Source organism: Caretta caretta, chromosome 3 (genome assembly GCF_965140235.1).
Source record: "Caretta caretta isolate rCarCar2 chromosome 3, rCarCar1.hap1, whole genome shotgun sequence".
In the NCBI taxonomy this organism is placed as follows: domain Eukaryota; kingdom Metazoa; phylum Chordata; order Testudines; family Cheloniidae; genus Caretta; species Caretta caretta.
Window position 1 is genome coordinate 12832114 of NC_134208.1, and position 17141 is coordinate 12849254.

General features: G+C 42.9%; 1 protein-coding gene across 1 annotated transcript in view; it reads left to right on the forward strand.

Annotated features, from left to right (window-relative positions):
* PKHD1 (PKHD1 ciliary IPT domain containing fibrocystin/polyductin) overlaps nucleotides 1-16846 on the forward strand; it is a 417278-nt gene extending 400432 nt beyond the window's left edge. Inside the window, exons 66-67 of the mRNA XM_048845758.2 lie at nucleotides 14513-14597; nucleotides 15827-16846. Of these exons, the coding sequence (XP_048701715.2) occupies nucleotides 14513-14597; nucleotides 15827-15917 (176 nt within the window). The 3' untranslated portion in view covers nucleotides 15918-16846. The remainder of the gene's footprint in view (nucleotides 1-14512; nucleotides 14598-15826) is intronic.
* Nucleotides 16847-17141: the final 295 nt, after the last annotated feature.

Below are 17141 nucleotides of genomic sequence, written 5' to 3' on the forward strand. Positions count from 1 at the left end.
GAGTCCATGGGGTTATCAGTAATATAGGTCAGGTTCTTAAAAATTAAATCTTATTTCTGAAATACGGTAGTTAGGCTCCTAAGTCACTCTGGCCTTTTGAAAATTTCACCTCCCGTTGAAAACATTTTGGATTTGATTTTTTTAATGATTTGGGTGGGGGAGGGGGCTAAACTTTTGACAAAAAAGGGGAAATAATATAATGGTTGCTCGATTCACGTGAGCAAGGGGCTGATCCTGCAGCCCCCTTCTCCCTCCATTCAGGGTACGCCTAAGCTGCAATCTGGAGATGTGATTGTTGCACACATATGCATACCTGAGCCGGCTTGCTAAAACTAGCGGTGTAGGCTCTGCAGGCATGGGCTTGCTGCCTCAATACGTAACTCCAATTGCACATAAGGCGAGGATAAAATGTGGTCAAGGAGCAGCAAGGGGCTGAGAAGTAGAAAAGGAAGAAGAATAAATGGCCTATTTTTTTTCCCACAAGGAAATAAGTTCATAGTGGGTTTGCAAATAATTAGTATTAGGATTGGTATTACTGAATATCTTTAATTATCTGGAGCAGTGAGGTGATAAAATGTGCAAATGACACAGTTACTTAGTTTAGTCCAGGCTAGAGAAGAATGTCGGGAACTTCAGAGAGATCTAAGAAATCTAGTTGATTGGAGAATGCACTAAATGTAATGTTGATCATATAATGTATAATGGAAGGACCAATCTGAATTACCTCGACATCTTGATGACTGAAATTCACTTCTTTGGAAGAGAACTGGTGCATTGTTGTGGAAATCTCTGCTCCATGCACAGTGGTAATGAAAATAGCAAAGATGTTCGGGCGTGTTGGAAATTGGTGAAGAGCATGCCTTCTCCTTGAATACTGTGCTCATTTCTGGTTACCTCAGGCAAGCTTCTCTGCTGTGAAGAGGTCATTAGGGAGCAGGTAATGGCTCCCTAACTCTCTGCCCAGCTCTGGCCTTGCCCAGCCTTTGGTCTGGTGGCTGCTCTACCTTGCTCCAGTTAGTAGTGGCTCCCAAAGGACTACATGGATTAGGGAGAAACTTTTACTACAGGCATATCATTGCATAAATGTTTATGTGGGATTTTACACCTTCTTCTAGTACTAGCCACTGGGGGAGATGGGATATTGGACTACAGGGACATTGTATGCTATGTCCCATATTTATATTCAAAAGGATTGAAAAATACCAGTTTTTTTACCACAGTAAATTCTGAATTTTTTCATTTAAAATATTACTCAAATATTTAAATTTTTTTGATGAAAACCTGGTACCAGAAACTGTTTTTGTTGTTGCTTGGTTTTGGGGTTTTTGTTTTTTTGTTGGTTGGGGGTTTTAGGGTTGTTTTTTGGGGAGAGGTTTTTTGTTTGTTTTTGGTTTGTTTTGAAAACATTGCTTGGAAACAAATTTGGTTTTCAGTTAAAATAATTTTGGTGCTCAACACCCCCAAACTATATATATTTTTAACCATGAGCTGAGAGGGAAAAAAGTTTTTGTAAAGAAATCCCAAAACATTTTATTAAAAGTACTTGTTTTCCGTTTCCAGGTTTTGTTGAAACACCGTAAAATTTTCCACCTTGTGTGTGTGTGTTTTGGTAAAAGAAAAAGAAAAATCAACCATGTCTAGTGCCAGTGAAGCTCTGATGGGTGCTGCTGTTATTTGGACCATTCAAAAGCAGCTTAGGATCAATATAGGGGACCTAGCATGTGGGTTTTTTGAGAGAAGGAAGGCATAGTTCCACACAGAGACAGAACATAGATCTGCTGTCTCTTGTGGGCTGTCCCATCAGCCATGCACCACCACCACTGCCTGATTATGAATCAACTTCAGCCATCACCAGCTCCCATCCAAGCCCCAGTCTTGGCTACATATTGAGTAGGCCGAAAGGTTACACTGTTGGAGCCTGTGATGGAGGCCACTCACCTCTCCTGCACACCTCCCTGTCGGCTGGCTATAAACCTGCATTCTTTCCTTTTGATGGCGCCCTCTGTTGGCTGTGTCCCTCATCAGGTGGGTCTTCAGCGACTCAGCCCTCTAAGTCACATGCGTGAAGAAACCCATTCCAGGGTAACAAAGGTCCAACAAGGGTTATCACTGTGCTCGTGTTCGTTTCTGCAGCCCTGTGTCTGGGCTCAATTCTCAGCCCCTTCTGGGCTACCTTTAAGTCTGTCCCTACACTGTTATAGGGCAGTGCCCCCAGGACTTCCTCCCTGGAGACTCTTCGCCTTTAGCAGTTCTCTAGTGTCCCTTTAAGTCCTGCCCTTCACTTGGGCTTCTAAACAAGCCTTATCCCCTTCTCGGGGCTTAGGCCACCCTGAGAGTGGCTGGTGGGGAGACCCTGCCTCACCCAGTACTCCGAGTGCCGACCCAGGGACCCTACATATAGCAGCCATGTGCTGCTTCCTTTAATAAATGCTACTGCTATTCCCTGGGTCATTTCCCATATAGCCCCTTCCTCTTCACCCTTGCCTCAGGGCTGAAGTTCTTCCTCACGGAGTGCCAATGTCCCCAGAACCCATCTTCTGGTTCTCCCTTGAGCTCCAGCAAGGAGCATCTTCCTTGCTCCTCTGGTCCCCACCAGCAACAGGTCTTCTCAGGTCCTGCAGCTCCTTTTAATTGAGCCTGCTGGGCTCTACTTGGCTGCTTCCTGAAGCCTTTCTAGGCCGGCATGGAGAACCTACTTTCACTGCTCCTTTTCTGGGGTGGAATATGGTGGGACCGTGAAGCCTCCAGCAGGGGGGCCTCAAAGGGCCTGGTACTCCTTTTTACAGGGTCAGGGGTGAAAGTAATATTAAAGACTTACCGGTACGGGGCCTCGGGTGGATGGGGCGGGACTGGGGGTCAGCCTCCCGCAGCCAGCCATTGGTCTGGCCTGCACTGCAGCGGCGATTTAAAAGGGCCCGGAGCTCTGGCCGCTGCTGTGGTAGCAGTGGCTGGGAGCCCTGCGTCCTTTTAAATCGCTGGCCCCGGGGCAGCTGCCCCTTTTGCCGCCCCGTCAGCCACCTCGGGGGGACAAAAGGGGTAACGATGTTAAAGCGCTGCCGTGGCAGTGCTTTAAGGGGGGTCCTTTGCACAGCAGTGCTTTAACATCGGCTGCGTACTGGCTGGTACCAGCTTCTTACCGGTACGCCGTCCTGTCCCATCCCGTCCTACCTTCATCCCTGGACAGGGTCTGATGAAAGAGCAATGTAGAGCTGAATGTTGTGATCTTATGGATGGCATGGCAGCTCAAACCATCTTGTTATCTACCCTGTTGGCTTCATAGTCATATTGAAGAGAGGATACTTGAGGTGCCCTTACAGCAGAGCCCTCAGGACAGATGAGCAATCACCATATGAGAAAAGAATGGACCCATTGAAGCATGATCTCCCTGCCTAGATCCTCAATCTTGTCAGCAATACCTCATGGTCTCAAAGCAGCTGATCACCAAAAGAATCAGCTTGGAGAGCAGGAGTGAAATCCTGGCCCTCCTGAAACCAGTGGGAAAACTTCCAACAACTGTAATAAGGCCAGGATTTTACCCCAGGTCTTTTAACCATCACTAAAAGGAGATAATCCACCAGTCAGATCACTGCTCTCTTGCACCATACCGAGGTCTAAAACAGACTGCATGGGATCAGTGAAAGCCAAGAATTTGAGATAAAACCAGAGTTGGTGTGTCTGTGATGCTTTATGGAAAATGAGTCAAATTCTGCACTCAGTTACGCTGGTGTAAATTCAGAATAACTCTATTGAAGTGTGATTGAAGGCAGCATCACCTGAGTACCTCGGCCCCAATTTAAATGAAAGGACCTGATCCAAATCCAAATGAAGTCGATACAAAGATTCCCACTGACTTCAGTTGTCTGGATTCGATGTTTAGTCGAGACGTGACAAGAGATGGTGACAAGCACCGGAGAGAAGGAAAAAAGGAGAACAAAGGCTATCCCAATAAGATAATGTGGGTGATCTAGCTGGAAATCAGAGCATCTTGTGGTTTCTCACAGAATTTCTCTTAGGATGCTGTTACTCCAGGAGAAAAGCTAGAGTTTTTAGGCTTCACATCAGAAGCATGACTTAAGGAGAGACTACTGGTCAAGATCACAGCTCCATTGTTAGAGGTGCTATACATACAGGTCATAGGAAACAGTGCTTGCCCTGGAGAGTGTATAATTAACTAGACAAGACAGACAAGGGCAAGAGAAAGGAAGTATTATTGGTCTTTCTGTGCCTCAGTTCCCCACCCGAAATGGGAATAAGGCTTGAATTTTCAGAAGACCTCAGCTTCCACGTAGGCACCAAAATAAATCCCCAAGGTTTTCAAACAGTCCAATAAATTGAAAACATGGCCATATGCATCACAATTCACTGAACACATTTGAATACAGCTGATTGACATTTTTCATTTGAAACACTTTTTTGATTTAAAATGAAAACGGCATTTTGGGGCAAACCAAAAATTTCCGTGGGAAATGTTTCATAGCCTTCAAGGCCTGAAAGAACCATCAGATCATTTTGTCATTTTTTGGTACAATTTCGGGGGAGTTTTTTGCAACTGAAAACTGAAGAATTCGGGCCCAAACCCAAATATGTTCAGTTATTAGTTTTTCGGCAAAATTTTGAAGAAAAACTTCTGCAAAAATGAAGAGACTCACTTTCACCATTTTTTTCCTGCTAGAACAAAATATGTTTCCTGACCATCTCTGCTTTTGTGTATCTGGCATTTGTGTAGATGCCTAGATAGGAGATGTGGTCTTCTGAAATCATGAGCTCCTTTATGGGTGATGAATGCGTGAGAACCTGATCCTAAATGACTTCATAGAATCATAGAATATTAGGATTGGAAGAGACCTCAGGAGGTCATCTAGTCCAACTCGCTGCTCAAAGCAGGACCAACACCAACTAAATCATCCCAGCCAAGGCTTTGTCAAGCCGGGCCTTAAAAACCTCTAAGGATGGAGATTCCACCACCTCCCTAGGTAACCCATTCCAGTGCTTCACCACCCTCCTAGTGAAATAGTGTTTCCTAATATCCAACCTAGACCTCCCCCACTGCAACTTGAGACCATTGCTCCTTGTTCTGTCATCTGCCACCACTGAGAACAGTCGAGCTCCATCCTCTTTGGAACCCCCTTCAGGTAGTTGAAGGCTGGTATCAAATCCCCCCTCACTCTTCTCTTCTACAGACTAACCCATTACCTCAGCCTCTCCTTGTAAGTCATGTGCCCCAGCTCCCTAATCATTTTCGTTGCCCTCCGCTGGACTCTCTCCAAGTTGTCCACATCCCTTCTGTAGTCGGGCGACTTGCCCAGGGTCACACAGAAAGACCATGGTAAAGCCATGAATGGAACCCAGCTCTTCTAAATACTAGGTCAGTGACCTGGTGAGAGAAAGGATCATCAACTTCTTCCTCTTACTGGAAACTGTCAACCAGTGCCTCAGTGCACAAATTCTCTCGTGATTTTCTGTAGATATGGTAAGGGAGAAAAACAACAATAACCATCTCTTTGCCCACTCTTTGTAATGTCACAGCTACCTGGTCCATTGGGAATACCATTTCAATGGAATTTCCATACATACCATCAGTGAAAGCTCTTGTCATCTAAACTAGATAGCAGATTTGATGAGATCCAGGGGTAGGTTTTTTGTTTGTTTGTTTCTTAATGGGAGTTAAGGCAGCTGTTTTTGGTGGTGCGGGGGAAGGAGATGTGGTATGTTTATATTTTCCCCGTGTACAGTATCACTTATTAAAATCCTGTTGTCCTGACCATTGTCGCTGCCATTGAAGTCTGGTTTATTTACTTGAAAATCTGATTTGTTTCATTTTATTACTGTGTTTGCGAAGTAACTGATATCAGATTCTGCGGGAAAGAACTGCCATTTACCAGCAGGCTATGATGGCTCTGACTCCGTCTGCAGGCCCGATTTTGAGGCCTAGTCTGCCCTGGGGGCTCCAGCAGAAATAAGATTACTGGCAATAACTGCTTTGAATAACAGACACAACTCAGAGAGCATAAAATTAGCATAAACACAGCATCAGTGTGTTCCCTCAGTGGATACGAGACAGGCAGGATATGGAAAATTGACTGAAATGGGGTCAGACAATGCAGAAATCTCCAACACAGGAAATTCTGCCTAGCAGAGAGGAGGTATTATGGCTTTTTAAAAAAGATATTCATGCAGTTTTAATGACAAAAATGTTAGAACAGATGAAAATTAAAGCTGCAGCATGGGTACAAAACCATCCCAAACATTGTCTTTCGAGCCAAATGATTATTAGCAATTCCTCAACTTTTCACTCCTGAGGGTATAATAATAATAATAAACAACAATATAGATTTGCTGTCTTTTAAAATTGATTTCTCTTTTGGGGAGCATGGAGGGGGGGGCGTGATATTAATTTGAGGAGGATGCACAGGTTTGGTTCGCGAGCGGTAGAGGCTGTATTTTAAAGCATTCTTGTCTCTTTATATTTATCAAATATTAAAATGGAAGATGCTCCTGACAGAGCCAATAAAGAAGAACATTAAGACGGGGACAGTGTAGCAACTATGATTTTGCCATTCTAATAACAAGATTCCACAGATACCACACAGAATAGGATTATCAGTGGAGCTCTAGATAGCTAGATCCCCATACGCCTTGGTACAAAGAGCATTGGATGTTGGAAATTGATGCATGCTTGGAAATCTGAGATCAGTCAGGTCTCCACGTTTCCTGAAAAGGCACATATGGGGAGCGTTTACCTCATAGCCTGCGTGGCATTTGGGGCACTGTTTTCAAAGCAGCCTCCTTGAGGCTGACAGAAATTCCATGTGGGTATAATCCATATTGGGAAAGTGAATATCTTTCTCCTGCTAGAGCAGAAGCGGATTATGACCAGTGCGCGAGTCGTAAAAAAAGAAGTCTCGGAACACTGGGTGTAATGCAGCACTCTGAAAAGGCCAATATTTTTAGTACGAATAATCACTGATTTCCTTTACCATGATCAGATGCACTGGACACCATTCTGGCTCCCCAAAAAAGTGCTGGAATTGTGTTCCAGAGCATCCTGGCACAACTCAAAAAACGCTGTTTATGACTCTTCTGTTTCTCACTAATGAGCATTAGCCCTTCAGCTCAAGTAGAAGAAGCTGCTAACTTCTCAAAGGCTCTGGTTCAAAACCCCCTGAGTGAGGCCTCTAATGCAGATGGTGAGCCCTGCATTTACTGTATAACTTGAGGATCCATGTGAACATGTAATAATAACCCTGAGGAGTTTCAGGTCAACATACAGGAAGGTTATCCCTCATGCTCCTCCTCTGAAATAGTAGTAGCAAATATGCTTTGTTGTTCTAGGTTCCCCCATGGCTGGCTGCACTCCGTGACTCCTTCCTCTGGTGGTGAGAGTGAGAGGAACAATTAAAGTAGCATTAACTAATTCCTCTACATAAAATGGTTCTGAGACCATGTCCGGGGGAACATGCTGTGCAGGTTTGAGATAATGTCCGGGGGAACATGCCATCCTCATGTTCTTTCTGCCTACTCCCTTTACCCATGTGGCAAATTGGCCATATGTGTAGTTTGCAGGGATGGCAGTTGGCAGCTCTACAGCAGGGATGTTGAAATATTTTTTGTAGCCTCCTTTCCCTTCATCCCAGGGGGTCCCTTCACTGCTTTCCTAGAGACTTCCACAGTTCTGTTCCCCTCGGCACAGTAGAGCTAGTCAATGTTGTCCAACATTCAATTTGTCCATGACATTTTTCAACCAAAGGTTAAAATTCAGCGATATGCACTTTTCACGAATTCTGGGGCCTGTTTTTAAACCACCTCTGGAGCTAGTTTGAATTTTTTTTAACTTCAGCAACAACAACAGCACAATCATTACATTTTTGAAAGAAAGGAATTTAGAACAAATGTTCATGAAAATGTCTTTTGCATTTTCAGTCTGCCCTAGAGGACGGCAGATGGGTGTTACCTACAATGCTGAGCACAATAAGGTCCTGAAACATCAAAAGTCAGATCCTTATGCCCTCATATATCAAGTTCTACATATGAGCAAGAGGGAATCCAAAATCAAGCTACGACACCTCTTAAAGGTGAAGTTTCTGATCTTTTGAAGGAAATTGAATAATATTTTTATTGCCCAAAATTACAGTGATGATGCAATGAGATCAAGCCATACAGCGGTGATGGATGTTGTATAAGTAACCAATGGCGTCTTTGGGATCATGTCAGTTCTTGGAAGGAATAACAATTAGAGAGGCATGAATCAGATTGGATAAGAATAAACCTTAAGGATTGTGGTTTTAAAAAAAACCTGCAGTTAACTTCTCCCTTTTGGTTTTTCTTTTTTCATTTCCATTAGCCTCAGCCCTTCCCAGTCTAAGCCAGGCTCAGAAGAAAAAGAACCAAAAATGAGAGAGGGGCTGTATTTCCAGTCATGCCAGAAGTAACCTTATGAGAGAGTCTGTACTTGTGAGATTTCAAGGCCAATAAGCTTTATAATTAAACTTCAGCTCCTAAATGAACCTCTTAACAGTATGCCCATGTTGTCTGTTAAAATAAGCTCTAATTGACACCCTCCCATGCTGGCAGTCCTAGCAGAGAGAGTCAGAATATAAAGGCCAGGAAACTAAGCTACCTTCTCAGATGGTCCTTTCAGGTCAAGGGTAAGACATGGTTATGTAGTGTGGGCATAGTTTACAGTGCTGCTGCCTCTGCTGGGTAATTTCTGTGGCTAAATAGAAGACTCTGGTCCCCAAAGCCATCAATCTGGCACCTCTCACCAGCACTGGATTCATTAAATAAACAAATGCACATAGGGAAAAAAATCTGATTTATAGGAGGCTTGGATTCCAGCCATGGTTTTCCTATGAAATAATCATGTTCTATTTCCTTCTAACAAAGGACCCCTAACTGCTCCCATTGGGTTTAATTTATTTAATCAAGATGACAATGGATTTTGCTGAGAGGGATCGAATCAGGCACTCAAACAGTGTAGCAGACACATATATAGGTTACTTGCAGTTTAATGCAGTAATAATAATAAAGCAAGGCTCTGGTCTCACAAACCCTTACAGACATGAGTAAACTGAGCCACATGAGTTGACAATGGTTGGGCGGTTGGTGTGCTCAGATCACTGCCTGTCATGCTGACCATTATTCTTCCTTGTACTGACCTGACTGTCTGTCTCCCTCTGTTGTCTCTTGTCTTATATCTAGATTAGGTGCTTTTGGGGGCACGGACTGTTCTTTTGTTCTGTGTTTGTACAGCACAATGGGCTCCTGGTCCAGGAGTGGCACGCCTAGGTGCTATGGTAATAAATAATAATAATTAATAATAAAAAATAATGGTTCCATTGACTTCAATACAGCCTACTGTATGTGTATAGCTACTTGTGTGTGTAAGGGTCTGCAAGCTCATTAAGCAAGGTAGTGCATCACAGATACGAAGATTAAAAGGGCATTGCCAATTTAAACCCTAGTAAGTTTCAACAACTATGTTATTTGACAGGTTTCAGAGTAACAGCCGTGTTAGTCTGTATTCGCAAAAAGAAAAGGAGTACTTGTGGCACCTTAGAGACTAACCAATTTATTTGAGCATGAGCTTTCGTGAGCTACAGCTCACTTCATCGGATGCATACTGTGGAAACTGCAGCAGACTTTATATACACACAGAGAATATGAAACAATACCTCCTCCCACCCCACTGTCCTGCTGGTAATAGCTTATCTAAAGTGATCATCAGGTTGGGCCATTTCCAGCACAAATCCAGGTTTTCTCACCCTCCACCCCCCCACACAAATTCACTCTCCTGCTGGTGATAGCCCATCCAAAGTGACAACTCTTTACACAATGTGCATGATAATCAAGTTGGGCCATTTCCTGCACAAATCCAGGTTCTCTCACCCCCTCAGCCCCCTCCCAAAAACCACACACACAAACTCACTCTCCTGCTGGTGATAGCCCATCCAAAGTGACCACTCTCTTCACAATGTGTATGATAATCAAGGTGGGCCATTTCCTGCACAAACCCAGGTTCTCTCACTCCCTCACCCCCCTCCAAAAACCACACACACAAACTCACTATCCTGCTGGTAATAGCTCATCCAAAGTGACCATTCTCCCTACAATGTGCGGTACAATATTTGAGGTACTGGCCCCTCAGCGCCCATGTCCCTCTGCCATATTTGTGATTTTATAATATCCTATTTTTAAAACCAGAAAACCGACATAAAAAAAACAGAGGGAATGGCTAACTTACTGACATAGGGTTCAATCCTGCCACATGCTGCTGAGCTCTTCTGTGGAATGTGCCAGCTCCCACAGAAGCTGGCTGGGGCTGCGGGGCCAGAAAATGATAACAATTTTTCACATTAAATTTAAAAAAAAAAAGTCAGAATGATTTTGTTGTTGTTGTTCCACGGGTTTCAAAAAGGAATGATTCATCCAAACACTTCCAGGGACATTCTAAGAGAAAAATGTCCCGTTTTGAAAATTTACATTTTTAAAAACTGCCAGATTTCAGTTTTTAAATATTGTTCCTCTTTGACTCAAGCTTTCTTTTCCTCTTTTTTAATACTGTGCCACTGAAAAGAGGGGAGAAAAAGTAGGGGGGAAAGGAAAAACAACCCTGAAAAGACAAAAACACAATTTTTTTTTAGACAAAAGAATTCTTCAAAAATTATGAAAATTTTCCTTTTCAAAAAAGGCAATTTTTCAATGAAAAAAAATCCCACTTGACAATTTTCAAACAGTTCTAGTGCTAAGCATCTCACGGTAGTGTGTAACACTTCCAGGATCAAGCCCTAGCACCTGTGGTTTGAGGCTGTTTGGCTCTGGGGTTTGGTTCAGGCCCAAACAAATAATGATAGACAACAAGAAAATGTCACAAAGGCACAGTGAAAAGTTATCACTGGGACGAGGTGGACACTAAAATATTGTGGGGGCCATCATAAAAATGTTCACCATCAACTAAACTCGTTACCTATTAATGGCTATGTGGGTTGGATGAAATGGGCAAAAAAGAGATCAGGGGGCTCTGGAGTTGCCAATCTCTGTCAGCCCAATTTTAATTCTTCAGAACCAACCTCCAAATTTAGGCCATATTCCGGGAAGGACTTATGCACATGAGGGCCCAGGTCCTCAAAAGTATTTAGGCGCCTAGCTCTTAGGAACTGACAGTGCATCAAGTTAAGTATGTGTGTAAACCTGTGTGGGATGTTCCAATGAGTGGTTAAGACAACCACTGGATGACAACTTTGGATCTAAACTTTATTTCTGAAGAAAAATGGCTTTTTGATTAAATATTTCTCACACGCATAAAACATCATTTACCATTTTTGTTTTTCTGTGAAAACCAGAATAATTTCAATGAGTTTTATTTGAGGAGGGAAGGGGACCTTTCACTTATCAACCATCTTTTCTGTTCTGGGCCCCTAGTGTTCTGTAGAAATGGTCATGAATTCAAGCTCTGGATCCCAACTTACTCAGTCTTTGGGAGCATTTGCATTTTGATCCCTAGTTCTCAACTTGCATCAACCTCTACTAAACAAGTTGGAACATCAGGTCTGAAACCTCTTCAACTTCTGGGTCTGATCCAGAAATTAAATAACACTACTACCAACAGGTCCTTAGCTGACAGGGGTGCTGTGAGCCTAAATTAATTCATTAACATATGTAAAAGTCTTTGCAATCCTCAGATAAAGGCTCCATGGCGCAAGCTTTCATGATCATATTTCAAGTCACCATGAGGCCTAATTTTTACTCTCCTCAAATACCAGCCCCAGTCTTCCTCCCACTGGACAATTTACCCATTGGGAGCGACATCAGGCTCATTGTTAGTTTACTAAGTGACTCCTTACTCGCTCAGTTGTTAACATCTAGTGGCTTGTTAATGGGTTGGAATTTGGCTAAGGCTCCAGGATTAACCCCTTAGTCTTAGCAAAACGGACTGCTGCCAGGGGAATCTTTAATGACCACAAAGTCTGGACCTTAGTTTTATATCTCTTCTGAAAGTCTGCACTGTCAGGAGGGACTCAGCATTGTATAGGCTTATCAGATTTTTAACTTGTTACAGGTGGGAAATAAACCTGCTTGCTTTTTAATTTAATAGTGAAATTTAGGGCCTGACTCGGTGGTGGTATAAGCTACATATTGGATGGAAATTGATCAGAAATCAGGTGAAAGTTGCAAAGTAGTGTTACTTGCACTGATTTAGCACTCTGTGTAATGTGCATTGTTTGGTAATCAATGGAAGTTGTACTCACTTACACCAGGGCCGTGTTTGGCCCCAGAAGTGCTGTGAATGGTGTGGTAGTAAGTTGCACCCTCTTTTAGTTCTTTCCTGCTGTCCCTTATTTCTCCCATTCTTCCCCCTTGGTGTGTAAAATACACTCACTTTGCACACCTACTGAATTCCAGGTCTGTGCAATTACACCAGTTAATGTACACCTCTTGTGACTCACTCACATCTGAAAAAAGAAAAGGAGTACTTGTGGCACCTTAGAGACTAACAAATTTATTTGAGCATAAGCTTTCGTGAGCTACAGCTCACTTCATCGGAGACATCTGACATCACCATTTACATAACAGCTAAAGTTCTCTCAGAAACTTTGTTAGTCTCTAAGGTGCCACAAGTACTCCTTTTCTTTTTTCAACAGGAAGGACACCCATTTACACTTACCTGAATTTGTTCCACTGCATGTTAATTAAAGGCTTCCAGAAATCTGGGCACATGGATTAAAATGGAGAGTGGTTCTACTATGAGGTTTCACAGCCAAGATCATGAGTTATCTTGATAGTATTTCTGCAGATGCTGTAACAATGTCAGCAGCATCTCATTTGTTGGCATTTAGGTTACAAGCTAAGTTAAGAATAGTTATTTTTTTAAGTGTGTCTTAATTAGAAATGGCTTGAAATGGACCAGCAGAGTGCAACTCTTTGTTGGTATCTCACTCTGAATTGTATGTCTTGAGTTATTCTCTTTAGTGATGCATCTGAATCAAAATGCAGAATGTCTCCAGCTTTGTTTGGGGGGGAAGGTGGTTTAGATTTAGATCTGAAGCCAAACTCTATGATGAAGTCACGTTTGATAGTTTATTCTCAATATTGTGACTGTACCTGCAACACTGACAGACCCCGGTCGTCAAGGGGTGGGATCGAACCTGGGATCTCTGGAGCTAAATGCGTGAACCTCTACTGCATGAGCTAAAAGCCACATGGCTCTTAGCTAGGGCTGTAGCAGATTCATTAATTTCTAAGTGGTCTCTGTGCCGCTAGAGGGAACAGAGCACCACACCCAGGAGATGTGTGAGTTACATACTCGGAACAAGCTAGGTGCTATACAGACAGAGCATGACATAATCCTTGCCTTGAAGCTGTCACAGACCAAGTCCCTGATCCTGCAAAAAGATTGACACAGGCTAACACTCACACTCACATAGAACCTCAGTGAAGCTCTGCTCAGGCCCAGGGTTATCTTAGCTGGATCAGGGCCTAACATGACAAAAGACAGGAAGAATTGGGGAAGAGGATGCAAAACATAAGAAAAATGATCAAGGGAGAGCAGTGGAAAAAAACATGTCCTTAATTCCATTTTTCCTTTTATTTTTAGGGTTTGTAGATCATTAGATATTTTCCGTCTATTTAGTTTTTTCAGGCAGTGGGTAAAGGAAGAGGGAGACAAGGACAAAGGGAATTTGGTCTCTCCCACATCTCCCCCTGTAACTGTAAAACAAAAGAGCAGTTTTAGGGCAAAAGCAGCTGCAGGGCCCCTAAGAGCGAGTGGGAAGTTTATTAGAGGAAACTCAAAAGGTTTGTTTCCATAAGTGCCCACAATTCAGATTTTGATCCTAATGGTGTATTGTGGTGCATTATTGCCAGCCTCAAGTGATCGAGAATCATGTAACTGTCCCTTCCTTCCAGTTCTTGATTTGTGTGGGCAGCGGGGGAGGTGGCGTCACATTTTGAAACTTGACTCGGCATTTAAAAGAGCTAGAAACTTTCATTTGAAAGCAAGCTAGGATTCTCACCTAATCACATGATTCCAGGAGCTGAGTCTTTTAAGAAAAATCACTAAATGCCATCAGCTCACAATTAAGTCATACAAGTTGGCAACACTACCAACAACCTCTTCTCTATAAAAACATCTTCCTTAGTGATGTCTTACTAATTCCTCCCTGCACCATGTTGTCTTACATTGGACATTTTCCCCAGAATGCCTTTCTGGTGTTGGCCCTTGAAATTTGGCAAAACCAATCAGCTGCTACCCTTACAGCTGCTAGTGGTAAAATAGCTGCTTATCTGCTACTCTTTTGGCTGGTAAGTGCCTACTGTTTTCCCTTTCATATTGTTAAGGCAACAAACATTAAGGGAACCATCCAAACTGCTTGAATCTGTAAAATCAGATGGATGTTGTACAAGAGATGGGCTTTCCAGAGAGATTTTTGGTATTTTCTGTTCTGGGGCAGGCCAGCAAAAAAATATGAGGAAAGCCATGTTGGAGGTAATGTTGTGCTTCTACTTTTAATCTCAGCCAGAACATTCTTGTGGAGAGGGTACCTCAGAGGAGCTGAGCTCGGGAGAGAACTGGAGACAGGCAGACTCCAGGGGATCTCTGGGTAAGCTTCTGCAGCCAGTTTAATCTGTTATATTGTTGATGTAGTTATTAAATCTCACACACACACACACACACACACACAGGAAGCATTCCCTGTACACGAAAACCACCTCATTGTCCTCCTTCAAATCCCTCCTTAAAGTTCTCCTTTGCCATGATGCCTACAACAAAATTGACATCAGTGGGGCTCCTGGTGTGCTGAGACCATGGCCTGTAATGCTGACTTATACTGTCTCATTGTTTCTTTGTGGTCCCCCAACTGTTGGTATCCACCTATTGTGTCTTGTCATCTAATTAGATTGCAAATATTTTGGGGGCAGTCTCCTAGGCACTATGGTAATACAAATATGAAATAATAATTTCACGGAAACCCCAGAGACTCCCTGCTTCCTTGAGTATATAATAGACTTCAGCTTGAAAAGAACTGAATGTCTCCTATCTATCTAACATACTTACATGCCCCTCATTAGCACCTGAGTGCCTCACAGTCTTCATTCTCACAATACTTGCTCCTATGAGGTAAGGAAGTACTATCATCCCCATTTCACAGGCACAGAAAGATTAAGTGATTTGTGGCAGAGCAGGGACTCAAACCTGTGCCATCTAAGTCCTAGGATAGTGCACTGGGGACAATCCTTTCTGTTTTGTTGCCTTTGGCATCGAGATTGGCTAGTGTCTCAGAGGGCTGAGCCCAGAAATCCAACAGGTGAGCAAAAGTGAAAGAAAGTTAACTCTACTTTTTCAAACTTCATTAAAAACCCGTGTCTGAGTTTGGGGAGAAAATCTGGGTTGGTTCTCATTTATCTAATCAGATTCACCCCTGCCTCGCTTCTTATTATGCTTTGTTATTTATCGTCTAGTAATTAATCTGAGCCACTGACTCAAACGGAACTAGCCAACTGAAAAAGAAAATAGAACAATCCTCCCCCACCCCCAGTATGTTCTCTTTGCCTAGGGCGATAGGCAGCTGATGGCTAATGGGACAGATGAAGCTCCTTTCATACATTTAGCTGCTTGTTTAAGACAGAAGAATGATTGGTTGCCTTGACCAGCTCGCTGAAGCTTTCATATATGCTGTAGGTAAAGCTCGTAAGAATTTTTTTTCCTCTGCAGAAAATTTCCATTTTTTGGTCAAAATTTGAAAACTTAAAATGTTGATTTGGAAGTGCTGCTGCAATGCTTCATGGGAATTGTAGTTTGGGTGCCTAATACTCCCATTCTCTTCTATAGGTTGGGCTCCCTGGTTGAACTAAGTCTCTCGTGTTCTTCCCTCTTGGAGAAAGGAGGCGGTGCGCATGGAATCCCTGGTCATGGTGCATGATGGGAGAAGTCTGGTCATGGAGCTTGGCTCATAGGAGACAAGGCAGCAAAATTATAACTCCACAAGGCAACAGCATATCCAAATCAAAACAGTTTGCTTTTAGACAAAAAAAAAAAAACCCTAAAATTTTCCATGAGAAAATGTCAATGTTGCTGGAAAAATTCTGAGTTTTCTGTCAGAAAATCGTTCCCAGCTGCATGGCTGCTCTGCTACTCAAAGCCAGTGTTTTCAAACTTCCCAGCTCTGGGGCAGCCTGCCAGGCAGAGTATCCCAGAATCAGGGCTTCCACGTTCTCCAGCTCCAGAAATTTAAGAATTCCTCTTCCAAGGCAAATTAATATTTTTGTTCTATTTGTAGCCAATTAATTCATTTTAGCATCCATTTTTCACTGTGTTATTTGGTATTATGGTCAATTAAGTTGCTATTTCATAGATAATCAATGTATATTAAATAGATTTAAATTGTAAGATTACAGAAATATAAGACTGACAAGTATTCAGGAGTGGTGAGTGTGTATTGGGTTTATAAGTGTAGGGGCAAGGTTGCGGAAGATTGTCGAGGAGCTAAGTGGTGGACTGAGTATGTGACTGGATGTAAGCGGAGAATGCAGGCAGTTTCAATGAACTTTGTCCAACAGACCCTGCCAAAAGATATTGTAGCATAGCTCAGCATATTTTTGCCTGTAAATGAGTCAGTTTATGTAATAAGCATAAATTATATATATAAGAATGTAACCAGCTGTGACCCCATGTAACCCCGAGATAAGCCGGAGAATGTAGCGCCGCAGAGGACTCCCCCGCGGCAGAGTCCTGCCTGGTCAGCTGTCCCGAACAGCCAGAGTCCCCTGCAGCCCCTCCACGCATCCTAGGGGCTCCCTGCACAGATTGGAGCGCAAGTTCTTCCTTCCTTCAATAAAGCATAGTCTACTATTCTTAGGCCTGAGTGTCCTCCTTTCACTGGTATCTCCCCCCCAGCCCTTGCGGGCAAAATAAGTAAAGCAAAAGAGGTCATTTTCAGTCTTTTCAGCTTGAAACTGTAGCAACAGGAGCTGAACCCATGGTAGTTTAATAAAACATTGCTGAATTCAATTTAAATTTAAAAAAGCCTACACATTTCAGAACACTCTAAAAAAATTGGACTAAAAGCAGATGTTTTAGAGGAAGGATTGTCCTCTGGTTAAGACACTGATAGGGACTCAACCATGCTGGGTTTAACTCCTGGCTC